General features: G+C 41.6%; 2 protein-coding genes across 3 annotated transcripts in view; one reads left to right on the top strand and one right to left on the bottom strand.

Annotated features, from left to right (window-relative positions):
- Positions 1-17,269, bottom strand: part of FAM185A (family with sequence similarity 185 member A) — an 84,883-nt gene that overhangs the window by 1,293 nt on the left and 66,321 nt on the right. The window lies entirely within an intron of this gene.
- Positions 1-17,269, top strand: part of FBXL13 (F-box and leucine rich repeat protein 13) — a 71,864-nt gene that overhangs the window by 49,957 nt on the left and 4,638 nt on the right. Inside the window, exons 13-18 of the mRNA XM_026677245.2 lie at positions 4,152-4,250; positions 8,885-9,002; positions 10,876-11,038; positions 11,975-12,094; positions 16,128-16,254; positions 17,073-17,156. Of these exons, the coding sequence (XP_026533030.2) occupies positions 4,152-4,250; positions 8,885-9,002; positions 10,876-11,038; positions 11,975-12,094; positions 16,128-16,254; positions 17,073-17,156 (711 nt within the window). The remainder of the gene's footprint in view (positions 1-4,151; positions 4,251-8,884; positions 9,003-10,875; positions 11,039-11,974; positions 12,095-16,127; positions 16,255-17,072; positions 17,157-17,269) is intronic.

Raw genomic sequence — 17,269 nt, 5'->3', positions numbered from 1 at the left:
CCAATGTTAACCTACTCATTTCTGCACATTCCAGTATTTTCTAAATCACTTCCTCCACCACCGGAATCTTTTTTATTTTTCCAATTTTGAGCAAATACAATTCTAGCTGCTGTTAATATATGTATAATTAAAAATATTTTTTTCTTTACTATAATTCTCAGGTAGGATCCTCAGTAAAAATATGTCGGGCTTTAAGTTTACATGTTTTTTTAATCATTTTTTCCAACCATGTATGTATTTTTGTCCAATATCTTTTAGCTTCTGTGCAGGTCCACCACATATGGTAATATGATCCAGGTATTTGATGAAAAGGGTTAGCCACCACTACCCTAGGGAATTGCAGATCTATTTTATGACAGTAACAGAGAGAAGATTTCTGTTAAGTGTGGTTGTCACTGTTCAACATTTTATGGCTTTTTCGTAAGAAATATCAATAGAAGTTTTAAATCACTGGAAGCAACTTAGCTCTATTGGAGAATGGTACAATCTCCAAATCTAGTTAAATCACCCTTACCAATTATTTCCAGGGAACTGGGTCACACAGTTCAGTAGAATGCAGAGCTGATGTTTTTAAGCATTACCTTTTCAGTTAATTTTTAGGACACGGTTGAAGTGAGCAAGGCTGTTTTTATTCACTCGGATCCGAAACAGCATTTCGAAGGTGGGAAGGTGAGAGAAGAGTTTGATTGATGGCTACGCAGGTCGTCCTGGACTTAGAATCACTCTGTCATGCCCTTGGTAGAGTCAGACTCTGAGGGAGAGGAGGAACAGCAGACAGGGAGTGGAGGTGTGGTTCCAGAGGTTGTATAGGAGGCTGGGGAAGGGCAGAGGCCGGCTGGGCAGTCAGAGGAAGAACCAGGCCCATCCCCTCTTCATCCTAGGGCATGCAGGGAGGAGAGGATAAGGAAACAACTTGGCTTATGAAAGAGGAAGCGGCCAAGATCTCCCTCATTGGTTGCAGCTGGGGAGAATAGTATATAAGAGAGACGATTACAACACAGTGTTGCCAGAAGCAAAGCGTGTTTTATTTTGGGCTGAAGTTATCTTGGTTGGCGTCCTTCCAACAGACTGTGCCTTGTTACCTCCTTGAAGGTGGTAATTACTTATCCTGGTCTGTTGTGGAAATTTTGTCATTGTAGTTTGTTTGGTTTTTTATTTCACCTCTATCTGCTCATTAAGTTCGGACTGTATGGCTTTCTTTTGAAGACTATTTTTGAATCAGCTTTATCTCCAACTGAGAATTATTGAACAGTGGGGCCAAGTTGGAGGCATTATTTATGTTTTGGATTTTGTTACATTTGTGTTACACTCTGGGTCATCACACACTCATTTAGTGTGGTGGTGGTGGTTGTTTTAAATTTACAACAGCACTGAGGAAAAGTTGCTGTCGTTTTTCACTTAACGACTGTTGCAGCCTTCCCCACAGTCATGGGATCAAACATCCAGACGTTTGGCAGCCAGCATGTGTTTGTGACGTTGATGGGTTCATCCCGTTTTAGGCCTAGTAAGCCTCTCTGCAGGCCCCTGGGAGCAAAAAAGGACTGGGGGGGGCCCACACCGCCCCACCGCCCCATGCCCCATTCTAGGCCTAGTAAGCCTCCCTGCACTTACCTGGGAGCCAAAACAGGGTCCGTGGGGACTCCTGGAAGGGGTGGGGAGGGGCCAGCCAGTCAAAATTTCCGCTATCGGTCCGAATCGGCTGAATACCACCTCTGGGTTCATGGGATCACCTTTTGGGACCTTCCCCGCTGGCTTCAGATAAGCCAGATTCACTTAACGATGGTGGAATTCACAACTACGGCGATTTGCTTACCCATTATGGCTAACAAGGTCGTACAATGGGGCAAAACTCATGGGCTCAGTTGTCGACATAAGTCGAGGGCGGCTACCTGTAATTCAGACGGTGGTGGTTACTCCCAGAATGGAGCTAAATCATCTGATGAATGTGAAACTTTTTCTCCCTGGAGATTTATCATCCATCGTAGAGTTTCATCCAGGCATCCTTCAAGCAATAAATCAGGGAAGCTTTATTCTTGTCCTAGCAAGGGCTGAGCCATTTTCTAAGCCATCATAAATCATGAATTGCTGTGAAGAAATGGCCAGAGACAGCTGGTAGTGTCAAGTCAGCAACTCTGTCTTTTCTGCTCTTCTGATCTGGCAAGAAAACTCCAGAGGAACTTAACATATATATAGATTATTCTGCGCATCTGTTTGCTCAAAGAGATTTCAGTCTCTGCTCTTCCAATGCCTCCAAAACCCAACATTTTTCTGGAAGAAAGAGCAGGATTGATAAATGTCTTTCGCCTATTTTTATCCGAGTGTTAGGCTTTTTCAAAACATTGTGGTCCTGTTGTGTACATTAGAAGTATTAAATGTGGTTCCTGCGATATAATTCATGCTGACATTTTAAGTCTAATTAAGTACTTGCATTAAGCTTTTCACTATCCCCTTGACATTAGGAAAAGAATAACTCAGCCTCACGGGCAACGAAAATTGTCTCCTGATCCTTTCAGTGGGAGGTCAGTCTTTAAAAATGCACCCACAGATCTGGAAGAGGTGGCATAAATACATGCATATTTATCTCTGCCTTTTACTTCATTCTTATCTAGAGGCCTGTGGAGGGTGGTGGATTTTACTGATACCGAATGCCTGAACGAGGTGAATAGACTTGCCATGTAAAAATGTTGTTATAAATACTAGGACAACATTTGGGGTGAAGCGGTATAAGAGATATATCTATCTAGATCAAAATATCTATATATCTCTATCTCTCTACCGTGTTTCCCCCAAAATACAACCTACCCTGAAAGTAAGACCTAGCTTGATTTTGCACATGAGCCCAATATAAGCCCTACCCCCAAAATAAGCCCTAATTAAGATCCTGTCCACTCTAAATTAAGCTAGGGTGGGGATGGGGGAGTGGAGCTGCCCTACTGCTTACCTTTGGACTGTTGTAACCAGGACTCACACACCCCGACACCTGCCTTGCTGGCCCATTTCTTCTGCAGCTGGCAAGACTGACAAGGCTTTCCTGAAGGCCTCTGTAGATGATAAGGAAGCTTTGGATCGACCCAGAGCTCTGTTATTGGCTGCAGAGGCCTTCAGGGAAGCCTTGCCGGCCTCAGAAGGTGTTCCTGAAGGCCTCTGACAGTGAAAAGGAGGCCAGGGGTGACGCGTGCAAGTGAGGTTAGTCAGTGGAGGACATCCCCCGAAAATAAGACCTGGTGCCTTTTTTGTTGGCAAAAAATACATAACACAGGGTCTTATTTTCAGGGAAACACGGTATCTACCTATCTATCATCTGTCTGTCTATAATTATACACACATATGCATGCATATAATTTTTATTAAGAATCGTGATTACAGTAGTAAAATCTAATATAAGTAGTCCTCGATTTACAACAGTTCCTTTAATGACCAAAGTTATAACAGCACTGAAAAAGGTGACTTGGGAGGACGCCAGAACCCAGATAAGACTTGACAAACAAAGACAATTCACACTTTGCTTCCAGCAAGGTGCTGTGCGCAAACACCCTTTTTATCCTGTTCTCCCAGCTGCAGCTAATGAAAGGAATCAGGGCCCTTTCCTCCCCTGTAACCCACATTGCTCCCTTCTCTATTCCTCCCTGCATGCCCTAGGATGAAGAGGGGGTGGGCCTGGGTCTTCTTCTGAATGCCCAGCCGGACTATGCCCTTCCCCCCGTTTCATCCAGTCACTGGAACCACACTCCCACTTCCCTGTCAGCTGCTCAATCTTCCCCTCAGAATCATTCTCCAAGGGCATGACATATTGGAACTTGCAGAAATGAGTAGACTAACATTAGTAATTAGACAGCAAGAAGAAAGGGAGTATTATAAGATTTGGGATCTATTTTATGGATGGTTGGAAAATAAAGCAGAAATTAAATGATATTGTAATCATGATATTCAGAAGAGTTGGAAAATGAAGCAAGAAATTTAATGATATTGTAATAATGATAGACTATGATATATAATGTTGAATAGGTTATAATATGAATGTAAACTCAATAAGAAACATATATAAATATTATTATGTGCACAAGATATATGTACCCAGTCGACACACTGTATAACTGAAAAATGGTTTTTATTTGTAGTTTTTGTTATAAAAATGTTTTTTAAAAAAACAGATAACAGTGGAAGGCTTCAGAAATCTTGGTAACAGCTGCAGCAGGATCCGGTACCTGACAATTAACGAAATGCCTACCTTTACCGACAGATGCATTCAAGTAAGAAAGGACCACGGTCTTTTTAACAAAAATCTTCAATTTAGCTTTTAGCCTTGAGAGCCTTAGGTATGAAAGAGTGGTGACAGTTGAATGCGTAGAATTTTTTTGCAGGTGAACGGGTGGGCTGGCTGAATTTGGAAATACAGATAGTCCTTGACTTACAACCATAATTGTCCCCCAAATTCCCTGTGCTACGTAAGACAGTGTCAATTCATAAAACATATTGTATACATGTTTTATAGTTGTCAACAGAAAGAAGGGAGGGGAGTTTCAAAGAGCAGGCAGCAGTGTGGAATCGAAAGTACATTCCATTCATAATTTCTTCAGAGGCTGATTAGATGACTGAAGCTTCTGCCTCGCAAAAATCTAATTGGAGAGCATGATTGATGACTCTTGGCTATGGACGTTTGTCGTTGGATGATACACCCAGAGAGGTGGGGCGGGAGAAGCAGGATCAAGTGAATTATATATCTCAGAGTCGTCTATGCCCAGGCAAATGCCGGCATGTTAACTTCTAAGAAAAGAAAAAAAGTTTGGGGAGTGTGGCTTGTGGCTTATGATTTAATTGGAGTAACTGCCGGAATCCTGACAGACAGTTGTTAAGTGAGTTGCATCCCATTGTACGCACTTCTTTTGATACCGTTGTTAAATGAATCACCACAATTGTTAACTGAATCATGTACTTGATCTCTTTTTAACAAGCGTCCATTCATTATTAGCGTCCTTTAACTTAGGAGCACAATTGAGCCCAAATTTCTATTGCTGAGTGAGACAGATATTAAGTGAGTTTTGCCCCATTTTATGACCTTTCCTGCCACCGTTGTTCTGTGAATCACTACAGTTGTTAAGTTAGGAACACAGTGGTTAAGTGAATCTGGTTTCCCCGTTGACTTTGCTTGTCAAATGGTCGCAAAAGGGGATCACATGACTTCCTGGGACACAGCAACCATCATAAATATGAGTCAGTTTCCAAGCCTTTGAATTTTGATCATGTGACCACGGGGAGGCTGTAACAGTCATAAGTGTGAAAAACGGTCATAAGTCACTTTTTTCAGAAGCGTAACTTCAAACGGTCACTGAATGAACTGTTGTAAGTCAAGGACTACCTGTATGTCTTGGGATGAGGTAATAATTCAATTAAAATATCAACCTAGTTTGTGGCTGATATAAACAGTCTTAGACTTAGAATAACTTTATTGTCACATTGAATGTTCACTAATCGGCATATGTTAAAATGACATTTCATTGCATACAGCTCTCAAAGGGTCACCAATATACACTACAAATCAAGGGTGGTATTCAAATTTTTTCCTTACTGGTTCTGGGGTGCAGCTTGGTGGGCCATGTGGTGAAGGCAACATATATAGGGCGGGAGTGGGCGGGGTGAGCATCGAGCAGCCGGAAAAGGCGAGTGAGTATCGAGCTCCTGGAAGGGGCGAGTGAGCGTTGAGTGGCCGGAAGGGGCAAGCGAGCATCGAGCAGCTGGAAAGGGTGAGCGAACGTCAAGTGGCCAGAAGGGGTGAGCGAGCGTCGAGCATGCAACTAAGTGGGGGAGCGTGGCCAGCCAGAAGTCGCTATCTATTCGGCGACCCAGGCCAAATTGCCATTATCAGTTCGGCTGAACCGGTGCAAACCAGCTGAATCCCACCTCTGCTACAAATGTATACAGACGAATTTCCTGTTGGGATTTTTCAGGAAAGAAACGGGAAAGCAAAACAATAAATGGCTTTATAGAATTTTGCATGTGCTAGCCTGTTCACTGTATTTAAAAAGAAAAAGATTTTAGAAAGGAGCCGAGCAAATTCATAGCAGATGAAGCAATGATAGGCACAGGGAATATTTCTCAATATATTATTGCCTCGGGAAGCGATTGGGTTTTCCAATTTGCTTGATCATTGAAAGCAATTGAAATATTGGTGAGATTTATTTATCCCTATCATATAGTATCCACTAAACGTATTCAATATTGTTATTATTTTGGTGCTCACATAGTCACCCAGATGTTTAGACTGGATGTGGCTGTCAGGATTCTATCAGTTACCCCCATTTAAATCATGAGTCTCGAGCCAAACTTTCAAAACTTATTTTCCAATGGGACACATCCATAGCCAAAGTCATCAATCATGCTTAGAATTTTACACAGCAGAAACTTCGGTCACCTAGTTACTATCTTTGAAAACATTTATGGAATGCAGTTTTGGTTTTGCAAGCTGACCACCGCTCTCTCCTCTCTTTCTGTTGGCAACTCTAAAAAGACCATAGAAATATTTTATGAGTAGGCACGTCGAACGTCCAGAAGGGGCAAGCGTGTGTCAAGCGGCCAGAAGGGGCGAGCGAGCATCAAGCGGCCAGCAGGAGCAAGCAAGCGTCAAGCGGGTGACTGCGTGGGGGTGTGTGGCCATGCCAGAAGTCGCTACCGGTTCGGCAACCCAGGCCAAATTGCCATTAACTGTTTGCCCAAACCGGTGCGAAACAGCTGAATCCCACCTCTGCTTCAAATATATACAGACGAATTTCCTGTTGGGATTTTTCGGGAAAGAAATGGGAAAACAAAACAACAAATACCTTTATAGAATTTTGCATGTGCTAGCCTGCTCGCTATATTTAAAAAGAAAAAGATTTTAGAAAGGATCTGGACAAATTCATAGCAGATGAAGCAATGATAGGCACAGGGAATATTTCTCAATGCCAATTGTTGACAGATGCCAGGAACAGAAAGGATGGTGCTTGATCTTTTCTTGACCTCCGTAGAAAAAGAACACTGGATATTAAACAGACCTTTGGTTTGGATCAGCCTGTATTTCAGGTTTAAACGGTGAAGGCTCCAACCCCTGTCATTTCCTGTCAGTGATTTCTCGAAAATCCCCGGTGTATCTCAGCTTTATTAAAATCATTACCTCCACAGCTCCAGGGCACGCTTAGAGGAATTTTTTGAAGGACACTGCCAAACATCCTCAAGGACATAATTGGAAACTTTAGGAACAGTATTTTTGCCTTTTCTGTCAGTTACTATTGATCCAAAGCACCAGAAGGCAGGACAAGAAACAATGGATGGAAACGGATCTAGGAGAGAAGCAACCTAGAACTAAGGAGAAATTTCCTAAAAGTGAAAAGAATTAGCCAGTGAAATGATTTGCCTTCAGTTCAGAAGTTGTGGGTGCTCTAACAGTGGAGGTTTTAAGTCACTTGTCTGAAATGGTGTAAGGTCTTCTGCTGGAGCAGGGGGTTGGACTAGAAGACCTCCAAGGTCCCTTCCAACTCTATTCTGATTGGTCTGCCTATCTTAAGAGGAAACAAGGAATGGATGGCTTAGAAACCTTTCCTTTGATAATGCTTCCTAATTCACCATATGTCCACTGGTTAGGTGTCCTAGGAATGGGTTATGGGAGTATTGTGTTGTTGTTGTTTTTATTAAATCCACTTCTAGGTTGTGGAAGTGAATTTAAGTAGTTGTCATGCCCCTTTTGGAATCTGATTCTGAGGGGGAGGTTGAACAGCTGACAGGGAGTGGGAGTGTGGCTCTGGTGGCTATGGAGGAAACTGGGGAAGGGCACAGTCCAGCTAGGCATTCAGAGGAAGACCCAGGCCCACCCACTCTTCATCCTAGGGCATGCAGGGAGGAACAGAGAAGGGAGCAATGTGGGTTATGGGGGAGAAAAAGGCCCTGATTCCCTTCATTAGCCACAGCTGGGAAAACAGGATATAAAGGGTGTTTGCGCACAGCACCTTGCTGGAAGCAAAGCATAAATTATCTTTGTTTGTCAAGTCTTATCTGGGTTCTGGTGTCCTCCCAACTGTGTGTGGTTTGTTAACTTTTGAAGCCTGCAATTCCTTATCCTTCCCTGCCTCGTTAATTGCTGCAATGTGATTTGTGTTGGTTTTTATTTATAATTTGTATGTACTTTTGGTTCGGACTAAATTTCTTCCCTTTAAAAACTGTTTTTGGGAGAGTTTTTTCTCTTGCTGATTATAAGTAGACATTGGGGGCCAAGTTGGAGGAATTAAAGGGACTTTACCTACAAGGGGAGCCTGTTCCCAGTGCGTGTATGCACAGAGCTGCTAGAAGGTGAGAGCAGCTGAAACAAAAGGGGTGACTTGGGAGTAAGGCTGGGAGGTGATTGCCCCTCCCATAAGGGATAAAAGTCAGACCTAAATGATGAAACCTTTGCAGGAAGCAAAGTAGTTTGATCGGTTCCAAGTCATCCTTAAGCTCTGTGTACTTTGGTTGGTTTTTTCTTGTACTTCCATTGTTTCTTTTATAGTTAATTGGATACTTCTGTTTCTGGCAGCATTCCATAGAACTGGAAAGTGAGTGCTTATCTTGGGGGACTGTTTAAGATTAGTTCTGGCTGTGAATGGAAACAATTCCCAGTGTTGCAATAAAATAGGTTTTGTTTTTAAAACAAGTTTGTGTTAATTACGTGTGAAGAAGCCTGGGTGTTAAAGTTGCCAAGGTTGGACACCCGCTAAGATAAAACATGATTTTCCGGTTGGGAAAAGTGGGAATGGGAATATTAAATTTGTATGAAATAGCATATCAAAATGAAGTTTTTTTTATTTTTTTATTTTTTTATCAAAGGCGTTTTAAGAAAGGATGTTGTGTGTTTATTGAATGGTTTCCTCCTCTTTTCAAGGCTTTGATGCCAAAGTGCCAATGGATTGAGTCGGTTGAATGCAATGAATCTCCACACTTGTCCGATATTGGTCTCAAAGCATTCAACACCTGTCAGCTTGTTAAAATGAAGATTCAAGGTTAGGGGGGAAAACGTAGTAATTCTAGTAGTAATAATAGTAACGTAGTATGAAAAATGTAGTGATGAAAACACATCATATTTTTAAAGAACATTGCTATTTCCTTTCACTTTAGATCAGGGATGTCCCTGGAACATACTATCATATGTGGTGGACATGTACAGAAGCCAAAAGATATTAGTCAAAGATACACACGTGGTTGGAAAAGATGATAAAACAACATATAGACTTAAAGCCTGAGATTTTTTTATTTGGGATTTTAACCGAGAATTATAGTAAAGAAATAACATACTTAATTATACATATATTAACAGCAGCTACAATTGTATTTGCTCAAAGTTGGAAAAATGAAAAAGCTCCGATGGAGGAGGAGGTGATTAAGAAAATAATGGAATGTGCAGAAATGAGTAGGTTAACACTGGCAATTAGAGAACAAGAAGAAATGAAGTATTATAAGATTTGGGATCTATTTTACGGATGGTTGGCAAATAACGTGAGAAATTAAATGACAAATGTAACAATGTGATATTATGATATATAATGTTGAATAGGTTATAATATGAATGTAAACTCAGTACAAAATGTATACAAATATTAATATGTGCACAAGACATATGTACCCAGACGACACACTGTATAATTGAAAGATGGTTTTAATTTCTTGTTTTTGTTGTAAAAATTAAAAAAGACAAATTTACAAATTAAAAAAAAAAGATCAGAGGTGTCAAACTTTGATCTGGTCCACGGGGCCAACCTGGAAATGGGCATGCAAGAAGGAACGGGGAAGAAGAGAAAGAGAAAGAAGAAAGACAAAGAAAAAAGAAGGGAAGATGGGAAGAGAGCAAGGGAGGAAAAAGAAGGAAAGAGAGGAAGAAAGAAGAAAGGAAGGAAGGAAGGAAGGAAGGAAGGAAAAAGGAAGGAAGGAAGGAAGGAGATTATAATGAGAGTGAGGGAAAGTCTTAGGGAAGTCCTGCCTTAGTACTTCACCACCACAGGTGCCTCTGACGCAAGTGATGGTCAGCTGGCCACGCCCATTCGAGAACTACCTGCGCAATATATGGCTCGTTCTTCAGTATTCCTGTCTGTTATAACTTGAGGCAGCTCTGCCAGGCTCCTCTGTATTTGGACAGGCCTGGCTGCGCTTGTGACCCTGTGGTCGGGCCAGGCCGACCACAAGGTCATGAGCACAGCAACAAATTGCAATAGTTGGCAGGTTAACATTACCTCATACAGATAAGCATTCCAGGCTGGGTCTGACAAGGGAGGAAACAATAACAAGAGATAAGCCCCCTTTGACTAACATGGCTGAAGCAAAAAAGTTAATTCCAGATGGGAGGCGGTTGGAAGGGCCTATTACTCGTGCAAGGGCTAAATTGATTAATGATATATAAAGGCAGAGATCTCTGTAATGGATGTCAGCAGAGGCTGACAAAAGCTTAGTAAGTACAGTAAATATATATGTATAGGGTAGGGGTCAGTAACCTTAAACACTAAAAAGAATCATTTGGACCCGTTTCCCACAGAAAAGAAAACACCAGGAGCCACAAAACCTGGGTGGGTGTGGCCAACTCCACGTTATTCCTACCCAGTCATGTGTTTTCTGTGGGAAGTGGCTCTCTCTCTCTCTCTCTTCCCTTCCCCTCTCATTTCTGTTTTTTGTGTTTTATCTTCTCAGGCCAGGCGAGGAGTAACTGGGAGGGGAGGGCAAGGGGCGGGACCAGCCAATGGTGGGATCACCCAACAGAGAGCCACAGCAGAGGGCCCAAAGAGCCGTATGAGGCTCCAGAGCAACAGGTTGCTGACACCCGGTATAGGGGTGAAGTAGTTTTTCCATGCTGGGTTAGAGTGACCTGATGGTGTATTGTGTCAACAGGGAGTAACCTGGTTACGGATCTCAGTTTCAAAGTCATAAGCAAATTCTGGCCCCGAATGAATCACATTTGTGTGACCAATTGCAAGAAAATAACAGATGTAGCTGTCAAGTTAATTGCACCGTTGGACAATATCATTATCCTCAATCTATCCGGCTGCCCAAGGTATTGTTATAGTTACACGGTGGAATCATTTGTTGGAATGGAATTAATTTTTGATAGGTTCCTAAGTATGGAGATCATTGCATTACATCCATGTCAGGGAGGAGAAAAAAGGATATACATAGAGCCAAAATACGCAAACCAATTTGCCTGCAAATCAGCACCACGTAAACATTGAATCAATACCACGTGAAGTGTTAGTACCATTTTATAAAGCCTTAGTAAGGCCACAGCTGGAATACTGTCTCCAGTTTTGGTCGCCGCATTACAAAAAAGATGTTGAGACTTTGGCAAAAGTGCTGCAGAGAAGAGCAACTAAGATGACTAGGGGACTGGAGAATTAGTCCCTTAATCATTTTTGTTGCTTTTTTCTGCACTTTTTCCAAAGATTGGAGCTTAACACATATGAAGAATGGTTGCAAGAATTGGGTTTGGCTAGTCTAGAGAAAAGAAGGACTGGGGGGGGGGGGACACAATAGCAGTATTCCAGTATTTGAGGGGCTGCCAGATAGAAGAGGGGGTCAACTTATTTTCCAAAGCATCTTAAGGCAAGGCAAGAAACAATTGATGGAAAGAAATCAAAGAGAGAAGCAACCTGTAGCTGCAACCTTAAATAGAATTCCTTAAAAGCAAATGTGATTAGGAGGGCTGTCTTTTCAATAAATATGCATCAAGCTGTTAATAATCGGGCTAACATACAGAGTTAGTTCCAATCAGTCTTATGTTTAATTTATAAAGTAGACAAACTTATTTGATATATTAATAAAAATTGGCCTGGTAGCATTTTTCTTTGAGAAATTTATATCTCTGAAGATTGACGTCGATTGCTATATATATTCAAAGTGTTGTATCACCTTGCGTTCAAATATCAAAATTATTAAAATGTAATTTTAGAATCATGACGAAGATAAGAATAAGTATTTTCTATTCATGTTTCAGAATCAGTGATTCGGGAATAAAATCATTTGTCGATGGCCATTCAGCTTCAAAATTAAAAGAACTCAATTTGGCTAATTGTTCCTATGTCTCCGACATTGCCCTCGTGAAAATATCGGAAAGGTATTACATTGTAAGGTTTTTTTTTAATTTGCTGATATTAAGACTAGGAATTTTTAAATTTTAAAAAAAGCCCTTGGACATTCTCAGTCATCCAGGACAGGTCATCGTTGTCCCAAAGGTGCTTTTTCAAGAAGCAACTGGACTTTCTGTGTTTTTCCTTGAAGGCATTTCGCTTCTCATCCAAGCTTCTTCAGTTCTGATTGAATGGTGGAGGATGGAAGGATTTACGGTATATTCCTGAGTGTCATCTGGCTGTTAGCACTCCTGTCATGCCCCTATTGGAGTCTGACTCCGAGGGAGAGGAAGAACAGCCGACAGGGAATGGAAGTGTGACTCCAGAGGTTGTGGAGGAAACTGGGGAAGGGCACAGACCAGATGGGCATTCAGAGGAAGACCCAGGCCCATCCCTTCTCCATCCTAAGGCACACAGGGAGGAGCGGATAAGGGAGAAACGTGAATGGCATGGTCTATGGGCGAGGAAGGGGTCCTGATCCCCTTCATGGGCTGCAGCTGTGAGGACTGTTTAAAAGGACAAACTGCGCATGGCCCAGTGATGGAAGCAAAGCGTGAAATAATTATAGTCTTTCAGTTCTTATCTGAGTTGCGCGCGCAATGTAAAATCGCCGAACCGGTAGTTACACTGGTCGGATTCCACCCCTGAATGGATGGATAGATGGATAGATGAGATAGTTAGATGAGAATGTAGATAGTCAGACAGGTAGAGAGAGAGGAATGGATGGATGGATGGATAGATGATATAATTATTTAGATAGAGAGAGGAGGGGGAGGGGGAGAGAGAAAATTCCCTGGTAAAGCACTACCTTGGCATAGTTGCATGGTCTGAGGAAGCTAAGAGCAATGCCACAGATTCCACCATACTGGACAGGTCTCGCCAGAAGAACCAGACAGAGTGTCTTTCTCTTTCCCATGAAAAAAATACGGTGAGACGTAATTTTAGAGAAACCCATGGCAGATTGGTCATCATCCCCCAAGTCAACAAGGATCATGCCAGGGGTTAGAGCTCATAATCATTATTTTACATAATTGGCTGGGGGGCTTAAAGCCATAGGATATTTAATTTTGAATCGGTCCCAAGATGGAAGCAGCAGACTGAATGAATGCCATTCACCTAACCCTGGCATCCTTTACACCAAGTCAGAATGATTCAACAAAATTTATTTCTCTCTTTCTCTCTCTAGCTGTGAAAACATTCAACCCAATATGATTCCGTGAAGCTTCACTGGTAGCACACAAAGATGCCTCAGTGTGGCAAAATAGCAGAGACCTCACATACACAAAGCCAGAGTGTCACTCAGGATTTTAAATGGAATTACATTTAATTCATCGAAGCAGATTGCCTTAGTAATGCCAGCATTTGGAAAGAATGAAACCCTTAAAAAAAAAAAACTCCATTCCTAGGAAGGGAAGGTTCTAGAAAGTCTTCCAATATACTGATGAGTGTATAGGGCAGTGGTGGCTAACCTTTTTGAGCTCCTGTGCCAAAAATTGTGTGCGCGCTCGCGTGCCAACACCCAAGAAGCAATGCATACCCTCCCATAACCCCTATGCATGCACACGCAATCCCCGCCCACCTCGCCACCCCGTTACCTGCACTGCTCCTCACAGCTGATTTTCGGCCGGTTTGAGGCCTTTTTCGGCCTCCCAAAGGCTTGAGGAAGGCTTCTGCAAGCTTTGTAGGCCGAAAACTAGCCCCGTTTCGTCACTTACTGTTTTTCCGAAAATACCGGAAGTGACGAAATGGGACTAGTTTTCAGCCTGCAAAGCCTTCAGAAGCCTTTCTCAAGCCTTTGGGAGGCCGAAAAAGGCCTCAAACCGGCCGAAAATCAGCTGGGAGGCGCGCAAATGTGCAGTGAGGTAAGTTTGCCTGCAGCTCGCATGCCGGCACAAATGGCTCTGCGTGCCACCTGTTGCATGCGTGCCATAAGTTCGCCATCACGGGTATAGGGGTTGCAAAATCCAAAAGGTTTTGGGTGTATGTATGTGTGTGTGCGTTTGTGTGTGCATGCTTTAGGTCTGTATTATTACTTAAAAGTTCCACTTTAATTTTCTTAGTTGGAGGCAGTTCATCCTCAACTTACAATAGTTCACTTAGCGACCACTTGAACTTACAACGGCACTGAAAAAAGTGACTTATCACCACGTTTCACACTTAACGACCATTGCAGCTCTCCCATGGTCACAGGATCAAAATTCAGATGCTTAACAACTGATTCATACTTATAACGGTTGCCATGTTCCAGGGCGATGTGTTTCCCTTTTGCGACTTTCTGAAAAGCAGAGTCAATGGGGGAAGCCAGATTCATTTAACAACCGTGTTACTACCTTAACACCTGCAATGATTCACTTAACATCTGTGTAGTTTAGTTTAGTTTATTGTCATTGCACCTCGTACAATGAAATCAAACACCATTTTCAGTGCACATCATTCATGACCATGAAAATAAACACAAACACACATCCTTCACACTCTACACATTGAATTGAAAACCCCTGATATTGCATTCATATTGCACTCTACAACAGAATTCAAAAGAGCTACTGACCTGGGATAGAAGCTGTTTCTCAGCCTATTTGTCCTTGTTTTTAATTATCCTGTACTGTCTGCCAGATGGCAATAGTTTTTTTTAAAAAGTGTTCCCAGGATGAGATGGATCTTTAATAAGAATGTTTTGAACTTTCTTAAGGCAGCAGGAGCTCTAAAGCTCTTCCAAAGAGAGGAAAGGGCAACCCATGATCCCCTGGGCAATGACCTTAACCCTCTGGAGTGGTTTCCTATCTGCCCCTGTGCAATTGGCAAAACAGACACAGGTGCAGTAAGTTAAGATACTCTCTATGGTGCAGCGGTAGAAGGTCACCAGCAGTTTTCCATTCAGTTGTTGTTTTCTGAGAAGTCTCAGGTAGTATCATCTCTACTGGGCCCTTTTGATCAGGGATGCAATGTGGGCACCCCAGGTCAGGTCCTCTTTTAGGGTAACACCCAGAAACTTAAAACTGGCCACTTGCTCCACTCTGTCTCCATGGATAAGCAAGGGCTGGATGTCTGATCTGTTCCTTCTGTAGTCCACTATAAGCTCCTTGGTCTTATTGGTGTTGAGGACCAAGTTATTGTCTCCAGACCACGAAAGCAACCAGTCCACCTCATCTCGATAGGCAGACTCATCCTCTCCGGAGATGAATCCCACCACTGTTGTATCATCTGCAAATTTAGCAATAGTATGACTAGTGTGAGTGGGAATGCAGTCATGCACATAAAGAGTAGGTGGCAAGGAAGGTCGCAAAACAGGGCAAAACTCACCTAGCAAATGTCTCACTTGGCAGCAGAAATTTTGGGCTCAAGTGTGTTTGTAAGTTGAGGATTAAGTAAGAAACATTTCAACATTTCTTTTTTTCCTTGAACATAACTCATTTATTTAATTGGAACCGAGATAGAATAAGTAAATATACTGTTTGCTTGAAATAATTAAACAATTCTTTATTTAAGTATAATTCTGACAAGTTCAGAATTTTTTTCTATTTCTGGAATGTCATAATTCTAATTTATAATTGCAATCTAATTAAAATTGAATAACCTTTTGGTAAAATGGGGTCTATATTGCATTTCTCATTAAGCATGGCAAAATAGTCCATTTCACAGTCACAAATGGATGATTTAAAATATTTTCTACACTATTACAGACTCGAGATGATTTTCATGAAGTACCATGCATCAGGCCTCTTTGCCAATCACAGATGTTAAAATAAGGTTCAGTACAACTTCAGGAACAGGATTAATGGAAAATCTAAGCATTTTTTTTGTTGTTTTAGCAAAGGGAATTACATTTAACAAGATAACACTCACATTTTTCAGTAGTAAAAACTTTAGACCAATTTAGACAATCAACAACGTAAACAGAACAAAAGGGCTATTTTCAATGCCATGATTGTGCCATTATATGTATTTTCCCCCCTGGTTATATATTTTTTTCTATTTCATTTCATTTTACATTTTCAACATTTCTTATCCCGTCTTTAGATGCCCAAATCTGATTTATTTGAATTTGAAAAATTGCCAACTTGTGACGGATACTGGGTTTCAGGCTATGACAGCAATGGCTTCGTTAGCCTATCTCAATATTTCACGAACGGGCATCAGTGATCAGGTGAGCAAATGAAAATGTCTGCTAGGTATGCTTCCTTGAATATGCACGTGCTTTCTGGGTCATTGTAATGTTTCCCGCGTGTCCGATCACACTTGGCCAATAAAGAAAATGGGGCAAGATGTAAAATGGGCCAAAACTGAACAGGTTTTTTTTTGCTTAGAAATGGAATTTTTTGGGATCACGTATGGTCCTAAGTTGAGGGCTATCTGTAGAGCATTGTGTCTTCTGGGTCTTTTGTCACAGCCAACCTTTTCCCTTTTGAGAATATTATTGTCAACTAAAAAAATACTTCTTTGGTCTTTTTAGTTGCCAGCAGAAAAGGGAGTGGGGGAAAGCAGTGCATTCCTTAAATGCTTCAGATAATTGCTAGGCAGCTGAAGCTGTTGCCGTGCAAGATTATTACTGGAGAGCATGATTGATGACTCTTGGCTATGGATATGTCCCATTGGAGAATATACATCCAGGGATGGGGGGAAGACCAGGGTCAAGGGTGAAATGAATGATGTGTCTTAGAGTTGGCTGCCCCCAGGTAACGCTGACATGGTCACTCCTAATAAATCAATTTTTTTACTCCGAGAGATGTGGCTAGAGACTTATGATTTGAATGGAAGTGAATGTCGGAGTCCTGACAATTACATTTTTTTTCAATCTAATTCTCTACCTCTTCCTGCCAATTTTTTTTTTTTCAAATTCCCAACACCAGTTTCCTTCTTTTCCCAATTTACAGTGTTGGGGTGTATTTTACAAGTCAATCAGTTTAATAATTATTTTTTATACGAGATTGCTAGTACATTGACATTGGTTTAAAATGTTTATAGGGCTTGGAGAGCCTTGGCAGGCATTTCAAAATTAAGGAGATTATTCTGTCGGAGTGTAGGCTGATTTCTGATACGGGAATGAAGGTAAAACAACATAGAGGTGTCTCATTTATGACTGTTGGATTTTCTGTATTAATATTTTGAGGTTTCATTTCATAACATTCCTTGTCATTCTTAAATAAGCATTATCCTTGCTA

Source organism: Notechis scutatus, chromosome 6, assembly GCF_049901735.1.
Source record: "Notechis scutatus isolate UNSWTSFEM ecotype Mainland chromosome 6, rNotScu1.2, whole genome shotgun sequence".
Classification (NCBI taxonomy): Eukaryota; Metazoa; Chordata; class Lepidosauria; order Squamata; family Elapidae; genus Notechis; species Notechis scutatus.
This window is presented reverse-complemented; position numbering and strand designations above follow the sequence as displayed.